The sequence below is a fragment of the Liolophura sinensis genome, chromosome 9 (genome assembly GCF_032854445.1).
Source record: "Liolophura sinensis isolate JHLJ2023 chromosome 9, CUHK_Ljap_v2, whole genome shotgun sequence".
Taxonomy (NCBI): domain Eukaryota; kingdom Metazoa; phylum Mollusca; class Polyplacophora; order Chitonida; family Chitonidae; genus Liolophura; species Liolophura sinensis.
In genome coordinates, this window is record NC_088303.1 from 6204137 (window position 1) to 6220804 (window position 16668).

Genomic DNA, 16668 nt, shown 5'->3' on the forward strand with positions numbered 1-16668 from the left:
ACGTGTAAATAATGCATGCCAGTGGTTAAATTAATGTGTAGTGTTCGATCTCTGAATATTTAATTGTACTCTATGACCACAGAAAAGCATTGGAGTTTGCTGCGGGACAAAAAAGGCTTGCCATGGACAAATTGATACTGTTGCCTTAATTGCCTAGTCTTTGTGTCTACAATATTTTAATCGTTTGGCAGTTTTTCGAAGACGTCCAGTCTTTTTTTTTAAGTACTAGAGCTTTCCTTTTCTTTCTCTTTTCTGTTTGTTTATCCCCTTTTTGTTATTTTTTTTTTGTAGAATTATAATTATTCAAAGTACTTTCCGGTATAACAAGGCAATCATTCGACGCTTTTAGGCGTACTAATTCAAACAAGAGAGTTTCACTTCTAATTATTCCCCGGTAATTCAGGCTTCATTGATCTTACATCGGGAGAACAAGCTGGCGCCGTTTACTCCGAATCATCTAGTCACTAAACACGATGCTCATCCCTTTGATTGTGTGAGCTGGCACTGTTCGGTAGTTAAGCTTCCCAATTAACGAAAGCTTGGATGTTCCCACTTGCACTTCAAGAGCATCTGTTTATATAGCAACGTGCCTTTACAGAATAAGATTGATTCCCCGTATGAGCACTTTCTGTTCCATAAAAACAGTATCCCATTAAAACCGCACTATTCATTCATCTCTCCCTGAATTGTGGTCAACCGGAAAACAGAATACAACGGGGACCCATTCATAACGATGGCCTTACTTTTGCCTTCGTTTTATCGCATTCAAATCGACGTTGCAAACACATATAGGCGTATAACGAAACGAGTGGAATGAAACTAACGGCTACTGATTGATAACTGGTTATTTTATGAATATAAGGTATTAGGTAAATCCGCCCGTTCGTCTTGCCTTGTGTGACGACCAAGTTGGCATTTAGCCTGTAAGAAAGTTCCTTAAAGACCACGTCTTGAATGAACATCCGATTATTAACAAGGTAATCGGAGAAAAGGTACGTTTCCTTTCGTTGCATCTACATGTACAGCTTTCAACAGAATGTAATCATACCCCATGTCATTTAACTAACAAGGTCTGGAGATTTTCATAGCCAACACTCAAGGCCCCCACCTTTGATTTTTTCTTAACCGGCGATTAAACGGTATACAAATATGGTATAAGTATACAAAAACTGTTAAATCAATGACGTAACTTTAAGCCACAGTGACAGTTAGATTACTTATCCAATTTTTTAAAAGAAGTTATTTCAGATAAAGTTAGGCACATACCAAGAGAATACTTCAATATTACTTGATTTATTTTAGTGTTGGTTAACAAAATGTTCAAATGATAGAAGTCAGATTTATGGGCGGACGACACGGTATCCCAATGGGTAAACAACCTATCTTTGATGTCAGAAATAAGTCTATACCTAAGCAGTCTCTGTTCTTTGTAAGATAGGGACGACTCTGCGTCTGGTGCACTCTGATCTTACTGGATTTATTTTAGCTATAACTGGAGAAATATGACCAGATAGGCGTCGCCCGTGTCCATGTTCCTTGACCTCGCTCTGAGAGAAGCCTTTGATCAGGAAGCCGTAATCCGGTATGCAAAGTCCGTGTATGAAGCCAAATAGGTATCCGCCATTTCTATCTATATTAGGCTTCTTTGATACACCCGCTGTTCTACCTAACAAAATTAGGATCCTGATGGCAGGAAGAAAATGGCATTCTGGTTTGACTCTGCTGATCCTTGATTGACTCATTACGACAAGGTATGTTCTCCGACACAGCGAATTTCGGAAAAGAATACCTACAACAGAGTTTTCCATTCCTGACGTTTCCTCGTATGTGGAATCCCCATCTACATAAGTCGTTATGCTAACTAAATAGGGGTGGGTGGAATGGACGCCCACAGATGTCAGTGAATCGTTACATGTCCACAAACTAATTAACGTAATGTATGTGGCATTCTATGTCCCACCGATCTCCACGCTATGGCTGCAATATCGCCGAAGTATTTATCATACTTTCCAGCCAGTTTAATAGTGATAATGGTTAATCCCTTTCAAGTGTTAAGTATTACTAACAGCTCAGTGGAAATATGGTGTTGTTCCTTTTGTTTTCTTTGTTGTCGATGCTCCCCAAGATTGTTCAAAAAGCCATATCCTGTAGGGCTGTAAAAACACACGGACTTTTTTCTGGCTATTTCTTTCGAAGCATAATTCATTTCAACACAGTTTTCAGACAAACCATATATAAGCCGACAATTTTATGTAGCGTTGTAATTAGGACATATTAAATGATTTGATCATGAGAGATTTTAACTTAGATGCAACTTCTAGAGGCTGTGTGTTAAGGGTTTCTCCACGATCTTGTAGAACAGTACATGCGTCCTAACTCCTGACCCCAACATGTCATTCTTTTCTTCAGTTGTTATTGGATTGGTTTTGCCTAACGCATGATAAGTAATGCAACAATGAGTGTGCAAAACATATGGCATCGGTAGACTCTTTCTTTGGTCAATGTATATTAGCGGCATGGTAGACATTAAGGTGGATTATTGGCCTATTAGTTGTTTTCATAAAACAAATCGGAAGCATACATAACCAATGATTGAATCCAACCGGATACATTCTAAAATGATTGAACTCTAACATGGCTGGCCTTATTTATTATCGGTCTAATCAGTTGCTTTTTAATCAATGGCCTTGGCCAATCAGGCCTTTAATCAAGAAGATAAATCAATAAATCGGCTAATAAAGCTACCAGCCAAAAATTCGACCAACCAATCAGCCCGTTAATCTATCAGTCTATCAATCAGCTAAATGGTAACCACAAATCATGACGCAAAAAATATTTTTCTGTAATACTCAGGTATATGTATACGATTTAGACGAGCGTTGCACTAACTAATGACAGGCATATAATCATTACAATTAGACAGTTCATGGATCTGTACGTGTTTTGCCAACCTTACACCTTACTGCTAACATGTAAGTGAACAAAAATAAACACCGCCTAAATAAATAAATAAATCAATAAACAAATAAACCCATCTGAAATCTAGATGATGTTTGTCAGGCAGTTCAAATGTATCACATATCATCCTGGGTAAACATTTCTGTCGTAATTTGCGCTTTGTTATCCGCGTCTAACTGGCGGAATATTCACTTTAATCAGTTCTGCACATCACATTAGAGGATATCAGTAGACGGTGTATTTTCACCGCAGTCTGGGCCACTTTGTGTAGCTTAGGCAAGTATCCCGTTCTGTAATGACTTTCTCCAGTATCTTTCAAGTGGTAACCAGTTAACTTATTTTAACAACACTCCAAAACATTAGAGCAACGATTTCCTTTGAAAACTTCTGATGACAGCTTTTCCCTCGGGTTCAATATGGATTCAAGAATTACAACATAGCATTTGAAAGCGTACCATAAGTTTTTTCGCATATTCTGTCTAACGAGAAACCGTTCATTTGTTGTACCTGATGGAGCACATTTGGTGTACGTGATGGAACAAAACATTTTCGCCACCTGTTCAAAAGTAATTATTCTCGCTAACTGAAGTTACGCAACACCACCTAGGACGATCATGCACAAACCACTTACACATTAGCAAATCGTGGCACACGCCATACAACGTGTGAAGTGATAGGTTCGAGTCAGTAAACACCGCGGTATTGTGTGCGCTTTTCTTTATAATATTCAGGACGATATAGGTCTAGGTGTGAATTCTTGCCTACGCAAACAATTAGCTCCAAGAAGTTTAGGGATGCCCACTTGAATCTTTGCTTGCTCTGAAGGCAAAAGTTTTAGTTTGCCACTTAACAGGTACTGATCTCTAAGATCAAACACTTTAATGGTCGTGGCTTTCTCCCAAACTGTGCCAGTTTTGCCCCCACCATAATAATGGTCGCTGTACTCAGTAAAAAATCAATGCTTTGTTTATAAAGACCTTTCTGTTAATGTGTCAATAAATAACAAACCACGTCTAGTAACTACATAGATTATTATACTAAACATGTGAAACGTTTAAATAATAATCATATAATCAAATAAACAATACGCATTTATTCACATTTCTGTAGATCGGAATGGCTAACTGTTTTTCAGATCGCATTTGATGCAATGCGGCCTTTAGGTTAACACTCATGTAGAGTGGCTTGAATCGAAGTTGACATATTTTAAGCCTTTACAGAAATGCGGTTGGGTGCATTTACATGTACGTCATTAAATTTAATTGCTCAAAACGTTTGTGCGTTTATAAGACGACTAGATTTAATTGCATCACTTGGTAAGGTGACTGCTGCTTATTTACCACGGTAAGTCTCATTTACATAGCAATAGGAACGGTAGGCAGCATGGCCAAGCTGTGAATGGTTTTCGAGTCACAACTCTCTGTATCCCACTTGACGTACAAGTACATGCACCGACGACAAACTATACCCATCATTGATTACATCGCGGATGTTTTCTGGATACATCATACTCCATTTCACCCAGGATTACACACCTGACTGTTCAGTTCTATGGTATTATGTCGGTACCAACAACTGTTATCTTCTTCAACTAGGTGGGCTGTAAACGCCCACTGGTATTATGTCCCCACCAATATCGAGTCTGCAGTTCGTCTCATTTCGCTTAAATCTGACTGACTGTCAACCTCTGTTTGAACTGTATGCAGGTTATTGGTTGACAATTGTTGTTTTTATCTCATTTCTCTTCAACCAGACTTGCTGTAAACGCCTCTTTGAGCGGTGTACAGGTAATGGGTTGGTGCCCACATTTTGGAATCTTTATCTCATTTCACATCAACCAGACTGGGTTAAAACGTCTCACTGAGTATTCTACTGTTGATTGCCAGCTTTAACAGTTGGGAACTTACTAGTTCTACTAATAAGACAGCTTACTAGTTGTCTCTCTAGTTTATCCAGACTAGCTGCAAACGCCTTGCTGAGCCGTCCATTAAACTTTTTATCAGGACCAAAAAACTGTACCTATATCTTCAGCGTTAGAGACTGATATGACTATAATACATAGCACCGCTTTGCTTCCGCCAACCGTAACAATGAAGACAAGGTGCAGCCTTCTCCTTACTTTTTGTCTCCAATCTCTCACCTTGGCTACAGTAATCTGTAGTCATTGCTTAAGTTGTAAAACTAGTGTGTATGTATGAGACTATACCAACTAGATTACGTCTACATTTACCAACTGGTTCACGCATAAAACCCAGCATTTCCACTCAGCATTTTTACCAAGGTCTTGTGTAAGACATGCCTTGGTATGTTTATTTGGGGATCCTTACCCCCAGGTTGTTCTTTGAAATGGACTGAGAGTGATACATGAATGCCTGTCAGCATCATGTGAATGTTCAATTTTCTATCGAAGACGCTATCCACTTTGTCCTTATTTATTAAATATATACCAATACTGATCAATTTCTTTCTCGTAACTCAACAATTATTTCGCTTTAATATTACACGTATCGCCAGTAAGCCCTATAAACTCCTTCACAATAATGTCCTTTTGTCCTTGAAGTATAAAGGAACTTTTATATCCTTAAATGAGCGGCCGTGTTCATTGAGATGCCTCAATATGGAAACTTATATCATTGATTTCACGGATATAAATGAATGCTTTGTTAGATATTACCACTTGCTCATGGAAATGCCGTCTGCGCTTTTATGCGTTGAAAATTGATGGTTGAAACGTCCCAGACGCTCGGGTCGTCTCTCCTTTCAACACAACAAGAGTACGACCGAGAGACTGCCGAGTGACTGAGGCTGAGGGTGGGTGAAAAAGAGGCAGAGTTTGTGGAATCCCCGTTTGCCGTGCTTCCCAGAGAAAGATCCGCCGACGTGCACTCCCCTGGTGTTCAGAATCAATCATGTCAATCACCACTTCCAGTGGAAACACATAGTGGCCTCGGTGTACCTGAAGATATTTATGTCCCATGCGAAATGTCAGCTAATTCCAATAAGATATGAAGGGTTTCGTTCTGACGCCACATTGTAGCGAATATTCTACGCCAATATAAGGACGATGCTCTGGTGGGATTAGGTGAATTTGGGGAAGATATTGATTTTACGGAGGGTGAGGAAGATAGCTTTTGACAGGCTTGTCGACTGGTGACGTGCTGTACATTGGCGACATGTTGCACCGTGACATTTCATGATTTACAATCCCCGTGAAGGTTATACTTGCATTTGCGCGAAGTTAAACTGTACGCTTGTAATTTATCACACCATACCCATTGTGCATGTATGAGAGTACGCTACCCGAGATGTGTGGTAGCACTGTGTAAAATGAGTCGGATGGCTAGCGGTAAGATAAGTGCTTCTCTGTTTTTCACATGCTGGTCTTTCAATCGTTCGAACACACCAAATAGCGCTCGCAAGATCATTTTTGTGGTTTAAGTTAAGATCCTTGGAGATTATTTTTCTTCTTTTAATATGACTTACACATTATTTTACTATGCTAATGACAATTAACCCGTTGCACAATGGAAAATACGCCAATTACCTGTCAAAACTCCACCCCACCCCACCAACTCAATAGTCTGTTGTATAGGTATCTAACTGAATAGTCTGTTGTATAAGTATCCAACTGAATAGTCTGTTGTATAGGTATCCTACTGAATAGTCTGTTGTATAGGTATCCTACTGAAAACCACTCAAAGATTATTTCCATTACTGAGGAAACATTCCTGCTAGGATTCAATATCAGAAAATTACCATTTTTGTTTTGGAACGGATTATTTCGGATAAACAAGATGCTATTTTATTTCTATGGCGGTGTGATTTTGAAGTTCATTCAGAAGTGCTAACTTCAGTCTTTATTGGAATTTATGTCTTTGCTGTACAACAATTTAAACGAGATGATAATCTGTTTGTTCAGTTATATTCGATTATATTCAAGATTTGGAGAGAAATTCAGGCCTTAGAATCAGATCTGGTTTTTCTATCATTTTGAACGAACTTTACGATGGGAGGCGGAGTTTTGCACAAGATGGTCTTTACCCCCAGATGTTGCTGGGGTTGTATGCAAACCGGTTGGAGTCCAGTCGTCCAGGAAGTTTGGCAGAGTGACCTCCCTTACAACTCTGATTTATAAATCGCCTTATCGAAAAGTACACTAAGTATTAGATCACTCGCGAAGCTTAGCATCAGCTATAGGGTCCGTCCCAGTGCCACTGCCCCTCGTCTCATCACGACGACCATGATGTCTACCACAGGACCGCAGGTATAGACAAGCTCTTCACACCAGTGGGATCCGCACTTACCATAAACCTTTCCTGATGTCATGCGTGGGGAAATTGTGTTCGTGATTCCAATAGTCCCAGATTGAAAAAGTCATTGGCCAGACGTCACTCCCAGGGTCTCTGCTGTGGGTAAATAATTAACCCTTATTGCGCTGTGTATCCTCAACATTATGAGGGCGTACCAGTTGCCCTCAGGCTGCCTTAAATGAGTACATCTGCTAAGCTATAAAGAACTCACCGCGAGCTCAGTTCACATTGGTTGGCTGGGTCGAAGGAAGCCTTTGGCGATTCTATTATACATATCATGTCGTCTAGCCTTTAATTATGACTACGATAAGTATAAGGTATCCAATGAACTCAACTGTCAGTAGATGTACATATAATGGATTAGATGCAGGCTTAAACGAGATGTCTTCAAAACACACCGATTACCTCGCATGTCTTTTTGCAAGCACCACAATGTTACAGAGAACGATATAGCGGAGTAAGACGTAGGACATTGCTGACAATTAATTTAACAAATTTACCACCCCAATGAAGAACAAAGTACTTGCCCTTAATTAAATAGTACGGGGTATTTATTTGCTGTATGTCTAATTCTTGGCACTGCTCAGGTCATCCCACTCCACGGCGAGATAATAGATTTCTGTGGGGCCGCGCCCGTTAATAAATCTGTTCCTGCGTTCGTTAACACGTCTTACAGTTCACAGCAGACACCGCCTGACCTTTACAGATTTCACAAGCGTTGTATGACCTTGTCACACACTAGCACACTTAACAAGACAAGCCAGGTGTGAAATAAACAACACTGAGAAGTGAACTTTGGCTACGCTCACAGGGAAGTACTGCTGCACAGAAACAGTCACATTTTGATCATTATTGTTAACCTGCGGAACAGGAAGTACATTTATCATAAGCATCTGGAGGTGTTTGAATTTACTTCCTTTAAAAAGGTGGAAAACCATCGGCCGTAGCGTGATTGGGAGATATTTAATTTTTGGTTGGGATTTGGGATGATCGGTTCTAACATCGCTTCATCATTCAAGCTCTATAAATTACATCATATTTAATAATTTTTTTGGCTGACTTTATTTATTGATTTTGTGTATGTTTATGAGCAATTGTTCTGTTGATTTGCTTTAAAGTAAGGCCACTGACATCGTGGGAATATCTTGACATGTCCTCGCGACCTAAATCGAGATACAAAATGTCATTAAGCTGCCAGTGCAATGCGTAACACATCTTTCTATGTCTTTTTATGTCTTTCTATCATATTTTGAAAAACAAAGAATAAAAATGATGTAACCTTCTGTAGTTGGTTTATCGTTGAGTCACTACAGGAAAATATATACTACAGGTGTTATATAGTTCCTTTGATAAATGGCTAAAATACAGCTCTCCAAAATGCTGTTGTGGTTTCAACTTCGAGTAGATATCTTAAAAAATCTCTAGTCCGACCTACTCCATCACCAAAGCATCTCCAAAATGGTCAGTGACCTGCATTATCAAATTAAATGGCAAGTATAGAAAAGAAACGTCATGTATGACACTAAACATCAATCAATAGAACCTTATGATCGCTTTTTTTTGTTCTCCAGGAATTACAAAATGGCGATATAACGGAACTGCCCACTACCCGGAGGAAGAAGACATGATTGTGACGGTGTCTTACGAGGACGGTCACTGGGGCAAGCCTTACTTCGACTGTGGTGGGGGCGATATCTGGATGATGACGTACACGATTCCTTTCTTCGCATTCCGCAACGGAACATTTTATTTCAAGTAAGATTACGTCCCGCAGGCTTTAATGTTGTTTCGCGTTACCCGGCCTCAGGCTAAAATTACCGTTCGACTTACTCAAATAGTAACGTTCAGAGCCGGTGAAATGCCTATAAATCTGCAAGCCACAAGCCCTTTGAATCTGATGTCGATTGACCCACGTGTCATTTGTGGTAAATTTTTCAAATCACAGGTGAAAATTTTGAGTTACCGCATTACACACATAAGAATGATCTACAAATGTAAGCTCGACAACAATGACGCAAACTTTCACGATTTTCCCCAAGTATATACCCACCCAAGCTTCATTTAATACGCAAAACACACAGGACAAACTTCAGAATCTATCCTATAAAAAACACTCACGAAAGAGAAGAAAAAGAAATAAAGAAAAAGGAAATTGCGATCACTCAATTAAAAAATTGTCTGGAACTACTGGAACCGGTTTTTACATCTGCAAAAACACATTCATGACACAATTGAATACATGATGATTTTCTCTGCTCTGACTTGTACTCTGCCCCTCTTTATACGTTGTCTGTTGTCTGCCCCCTTTTATGTTTGATTTCCAATGTTAAACTTACGAGCAGAAACTAATAAGCCAATCAGAATTCACATTTCTTGGGTTTGATGAGCTGAGTGTTATAGCTATCATCGGTTTCGTTGCCAGGCAAATGGCATTCTACGGCTAATGTTATTACCTAGATTTACGTCACGTACACCACTCACCTACCTCTGATCTTATGTTTGCCTGTTGGCTGGTTTGATGAACTTCGATTTGAACAGACGGCATTTTCCTTCTTATTTACAAATGCTGTTTGACAGGTAAAAAACATCATGTTTTGAAATTTTGAAATTTGCTTTTCTCTTTTGTTTTTGTGGTGAGGGGTTATGTTTTGATAGTGGTTGCTGTTTCGTGAGTTTTGCAAAACGAGCAGCTGCTGTCAGAACGTAACTGATGGAGTATCAATTAACGCTTCTCGAAATTGGAAAGTTTCTACCAAGTTTCAAGCATTTCTCTCTTGCCAAATTGGTTGCAATGCATTGGCTGTAAGGGTCAGGGAGGTTTTGAATGCTAATGTGCCATCCGGTAAGTACAAACCACACCGACTCAGTACAGTCCTTGGCAAAGCAGACGCTGAGATGTCGTGAGGTGTCGCGTCGCTCGGTTATCTCACCCATTAAAACGCATTTATGATTTATTACACTTGGGTGTCATCCCTGTAGATCCAATTTACATATATTGGCGCGATATGAACTAGTTGGCTGTGGATGTTTGATACTGAAACGAACCAGAGGGAGACTAACATTAGGCTGAATCTCTGAGGGATTTAAGCCTTACCAGAGTCATTTTCTCACTACCAAATATAATGTGGATTATTTATTAGTTCGACTCCCATCGGATCCCACTCATCATCTTAGAGCGGTGATGATTACGAATCGAAAATCATTGGAAATATCAGTATGAATAAAAATGAACAAAGTCTATATTTATTATTAAAGTGCAGGTTTAAGTCAGATTGTTTGTCAAACACCAGGTGAAGAGCAATTGTTTACGCCACATACACTCCTCTGTGTATAAAGTGAGCAATTCTTGATTTCGGCGTTAAGAATCGATCATATAAATAAACAATACGGACGTTATGTGGACATTACCTAACGCTCATTCGATGACAAACACAAGGGTGTGAATTAAAAAATGTTGCTACATCCCGTAGAAGTGAAAAAATTGGGATTATTAGCTGTGTATAAGTGGGCTATCAGTTATAGCATCAGGTTGTATCATTATAATTCGTCGGTTTATCCCTATCCACAACGAGTGCGGAAATATTTCCTGCAATATGGAATGAAATTTTTCTACACAACATTTCTAATTGTTAACATGCACTACGGGAAACTTTGTTGAGAAACAGGGATACAGATTAAGTGATCATTGATTAATTGAACATAAAACACCTAGATCAGTGTTTTCAGTGTTATCAGACCGATAGCTTAACCTGTCATGGAAACAAAATGCCGTAGGTTAAACAAGTAACAGTGTTGAAGGTTGGGATGACTCGTCATTTTGGATTTTTGATGTACTGTAACCTTAATGGTTCATTATAGATCTTAGAAAAATACTCCTCGCTTATTTGCATCTGTCAGAGATATTTTCCAGAAGTAGTTAAATGTATACATTAAGCACAAGTTTACGTTGAAAACTTCTGATGCGATATTTAATGGTAATTCATTATACTATAGATATTAATAACATTAAAACAACGCAAGGGGACAAGGCTTCAGGAATGCTTAGCCTATCAGCAAAAACCGGATGGAGTAATACAATATAGCAGAAGACGTACAGCATCGGGAGTCAACAGAGTGGCGACGACAGTATGATAGCTGGCAAATGATCACACACAACTGGTGAAATACCATCCGTTGTCAGTATAACTCATTTTATTCTGGCTGTTACTGTAAATAGTAGCAAATCACAAAAAGGGGTGAAGAAATGCAGTGATGTTAATTGCAATTCATTGGGCATCTTTGGTTTAGAATTACTTCAAATGCTGTGCTCTCATCACATTTAAAATACAATAACATAAAATCCAAACAGACCATTCCTCGGGATTGCTTAGTCTACCAGGAGAATCCTGGTTTCTGCAGGAGTTGCCAGTCGTGTACCTTTTGTTGGACGTCCACAAGACAAAAGGGTTTCGACATATTAACTTTTTATGTGGACATATATATCTGTATACGATCTAGAGTAGTATTGCCTCACACCTTGTTATCACTGGGTTAGTGATATATGTACATCAAAGGTTTCTACAATACAGTGTCGACGCATTTCACATTGTAGTATTGATCTACATGACTAAGTATTGGTCCAGAACTAGTATATCAAAGATCTTTGATCAAAGGCTTCCACTGTAGGTCTCTTAAAGTTTTATAACGAACGTAACATTGTCCCTCGGAATTGAGTGCTATGTCTGGCGGTCGCCGTCCTCGTTCAATAGCCATGTGAAATACCATATTTACCATATACATGTATGAATTTATTTATTTATTTATTTGATTGGTATTTTACGCCGTACTCAAAATTATTCCACCTAAGTGACGGAGACCAGCATTGTGGTGGGAGGATACCGGGCATGTATAAATGTACAAAAATATATGCATATGCTAAAGATAGTGTTCTTTTGCGAAATAGATGCTGTGTTTTTTCCTCTTTTATATCTTTTACGTATGTCACACAAGAGTGGAATAAACATATTACAATGTCTAAAAATCATACCAGATGGCCGGCCTCAATTATCAGAATTCTCCAAAAGTAGTCGCGTTAGTGACTTCTATCTTGACACTATGTTAGCTTCAAACTTATGACGCTAGCGCAGCGTAATGGCCCAAGAGTCTCTCACCAATACGTTCGCTGTGAGTGGGAAGGTCTGCGGATGGTCGTGGGTTTCCACCCACCATAATGCTGACCGCCGTCGTATAAGTGAAATATTCTTGAGTACGGCGTAAAACACCAATCAAATAAATAAATAAATTAAACTCATGACCATAACTTGGAAGTACATATACATGCATGCCATGACAGGATCTACAAAACAATAATTTTTCAGTTAGGAATGATTCAAGTCGTGCTGAATGCTTTCTCTGACATAGGGAATAGAAATTTGAAAACATAATGATATATGCTCTAAAAACGTAAAAATATCTTTTTTGGTTTTCATGCATGGGTGCAGCGGAGTTCTCGTGGTGTAAAAGGTATGGCTCATAAATCTGCAGTTGTTGTGAATTATTGTTGTTCTCTTTACAGAGGAACCAGTGGAATTGATATCGACTTACAGAAGGTTGATATTGACCAATGTCCGCTTCCTGAAGGGTCCAGTGAGCCTAATGTTTTTGCTGACTCAGCACGATGCAAGAAGGCAACCACACGGGTAAGCGAATGGTTTGAGGCCTGGACTCTTCCACCTAGTTATCTGACGTCATTGTGTTTATGAAAAGAGGTTGCTATAGCATGACATTGGGCTAAACAAGCAAAAGACAAAACCAGATGCATAATACAAATTCTAGGATGCTTTGTCTTTGGACCTTTCAAGGTTAGGTATGTCTGTTAGAGATAGCCGTGTACAAATTTGCAAATATTATTAAATAAAAGAGATTTCACGTACAACTAATACTGCGCATTTGAGGATTAGTCGACTGCTGGCACATGAACTCATGATTATATCGGTCTGCAAACTTTAAGCATTTTGTACTAAACACTAGATGCTAAATGTCGGACATCTTATCTACCACACCTTATCCAGAACGGCTTTATTTTGTTCAATCAAATCAACGAATTAGTCCTAATATTCGCTGTATAGCATTTCACAAGACGTCGTGCCTAGTGTTATCAATACAAGACTCTTGAATGCGCGAATTAGAACAGGCGATACTTCTGTCTCCAACTGAGAAAGTAATCAGCTTAATTCAGCGAATGGTAACTGGCCACTTTGCATGTACGAAGCTTTCAGCTGGGTTCGGATTGTCATTTCCGCCCACGTCTCCAACCCATTGCGTGGTCTGTTAAAGAGCAGGACCATTTCCGGCTTCCTTCGTCACATGACAGGAAATGGCGCTGTTGCCTCTATTTTTTCTCGTCAGCGGGCTGCGAAGGGCCGTGCCAGATAAGTTGATTTCCGAAAGGAATTTCCCACCGAGAACTAACTATCCTGTTAAATGCTTACCCCGTCAAAACCTGTGCCTTTTGATTTCCTCTAATAGGGGATTTCTTACCGGAACTCTTTGCGAACGTCACACTTTTGGGAGCCCATACTGAATCGAGCATTAGCCCGACTACTTCTGATTGAGACCTAATCTCTATACGCAGAAGCAATTTTTGCTATTCAGCAAATGAGCTATTAAATCGTCATAGGCTATTCGACAGCAGCTGGCTGTGGGGAGTGCTGACCAACATTGCCCGAACCAATTACCACACTGCTCACTACATCACCTATCACCTATAAATGCCCTGGGCTAAGGCCGAGTAGTTTAATGTCCCATTATGGCATCCGCCGCAGACGTTGTCAAACTGTTTAGACGGAATATCGTCGTGGGAATTCGTAAGTCTCTTTGAACGTCTGGTTGGACTATTAACTCTGTATGGATGCAGACAGGTACCGGAAGTAGTTCCTCTTTAGATAGAATATGGCGAAACCATTACATACTGACCCCGCATGTGTTGGCGTAAATCGTTACAGAGGTGGATGAAAACACATCAGCTCTTGTCAACGTGGAAAGATTAGCCATCGGGCTATCCGTTTACAGCCCGCCAGATTATTACATAGGTGGAACTTTCAAAAACAAACATGGCGTCTGTTCGGGTTGATGTATGAGAAGTAAGTTGCATAGACTGAAAAAAGGCTTTGTAAATTGATACTGTTTGCCACTACATCAATTACAATTCTTATACAATTTAAAGGATATGCATGCCACGCGTTCCATTCTACCGGATCTTAGAGGTGCATTGATTAATTAATTTATTTATGTGGATATTTGTGTAATAATAAATGTTCTATCGTAGTATGACGGCGAGGCTTATGGGTTGCGGTATTATGGACAGGGCCCGTGGGTGGGGTGGGGAGGTTTATTTTTCTAAGAAACCTCCTGACGTATAAAACCGAAGCCGAATCAATGAAAATTGGATTCGAACAGACAGAGTTTGCTAAACAAGAGCCAAGAGCAACACTTCCAAATGGCAAAGCGCTATGTAAACTCCTGTCTAGAGCCACACATCCCATTAGCTATATGCAATACCAACGCCCCTCTAGCCGCCCATCTCATTAGCTGTATGCTATACCAACGCCCCTTTAGCCGCTCACCCCATTAACTACATGCATATACTATACAAACGTCTGTCTGGAGCCGCACATCTTGTTAGCCATGTGCTATACAATGCCTTTCTAGAGCCGCACATCTCATAAACTATACAAACAACCCTCTAGAGCCGCATGTCCAATTAGTTATATGCTATACAAACGCCTGTTTAGAGTTGCACACTCACTAACTATATATTAATGCCTGTCTATTTAGTTGATGGGTATTTTATGCCGTGCTCAAGAATATTTCACTTATGCGACAGCGGTCAGCATTATGATGGGAGGAAACTGAGCGAAGCCTGGGGTCTTTCCCATGTACGACCGAGGAGGAAGCCAAAATGGGCTGGACATGAACTCTCAGTGACCTCATTAATGAGAGCCCCATTGGGTCATTGTGCCGCGCTAACAACTTAACCACCTGGGCCACCATGGCCCCTCAAACGCCTGTTAAGTCACATTACTTTGTCACTGCACAAAGGTGCGTCTTGAGCCCCAGGGACAAAACACTTGTTTGCAAAAGCATAAAGCTGACCGCCGTCGTATAAGTGAAACACTCTTGTATATTTATCAATTCAGTTGATTGTAGTTTTACCCTGCACTCAAGAATATTTCACTTATGAGACCGAGCAGAACCCGGGAGAAACTCACGACCATTCAAAAGTACGACTGGAATTACTTCGAATTGGTGAGATGCTCCTGAGCTATTTTGCTGCGCAAGCACGCTAAAAAATGGACCCTACCCCCACCCCAATTCTTCTTCAGAACGAAAAAATCACCAAAATAAATAAGTATGACCGGATAGGTCTACACCGGTAACTTGAACATTTGGAGCTACACCTGTGCCACTGAGCCTTCTTTCAAAATTCTCAGTGTATTTTGTGCCCGCCCCACCCATGCATAGGTTTAATTTGATTGCCATATGGTCTGCTTATATTTTGTTTACTTCTTCTTAGTGAACAATTAGGAATTTATTCCGAAGTACCGGGCAATTCCTCACAGAAATTGGAAATCACAAAACACTCTGAATACTTTTTGAATTGTGTGTTTTTCCCTTACTACTTTTATGTAGCACACGAGGTGATCTGGAGTGGTACAGACTTTAACAATACTACTCTGTAATAGTATGCTTCATTGTCTCCTCATTCATCTTAACAATTGAACTGTATCTGTCATCGTGTCATTTCTATCGGCAGTGTGAACTGATCGCTGGTCTGGGGTTCCGTCGAGGCTCCTACAGATGTGTGTGCAAAGACTCGTTTTACTTCCCAGATGAGGAGGCCGTGCACAAGTACTATAATGGGACGGAAATAGAAAACGAGTACGAGAAGTGGATGAGGGTAAACATCTAGTTGTGGATAAATACTCTAGTAAAGTTACTCCATTTATTGTACACTTACATGTACCACAGAGTAAACCTCAACATCTAGTTGTGGATAAATACTCTAGTAAAGTTACTCCATTTATTGTACACTTACATCTACCACGGAGTAAACCTCAACTTCTAGATTTGGGTGAATACTCTAGTAAAGTTATTCCATTTATTGTACACTTACATGTACCACAGTGTAGACTTCGATGAGAGATCATGAGAGAAATACGTGAAATTACAGCATCTACTGTATGATTACCACACAGTTAACCTTGACATGAGTATATTTACTTAATTACCTCTCACCATTCATTGCTTGTACCATCACAGTTTACATCCCCAGCTCTGAATGAAACGAAATACTCTATCGAAAATTACAGCTTTCCTCGTAAAGTTAAGATTCTGTTAACAACAGAAGCTGGCTAAAGGT

At 39.8% G+C, this 16668-nt stretch overlaps 1 protein-coding gene across 1 annotated transcript in view; it reads left to right on the forward strand.

The window, feature by feature from the left end:
- Positions 1 to 16668, forward strand: part of LOC135475060 (probable G-protein coupled receptor CG31760) — a 50509-nt gene that overhangs the window by 24070 nt on the left and 9771 nt on the right. Inside the window, 3 exon segments of the mRNA XM_064754803.1 lie at positions 8840 to 9023; positions 12823 to 12946; positions 16063 to 16206. Coding sequence (XP_064610873.1) covers positions 8840 to 9023; positions 12823 to 12946; positions 16063 to 16206 — 452 coding nt within the window.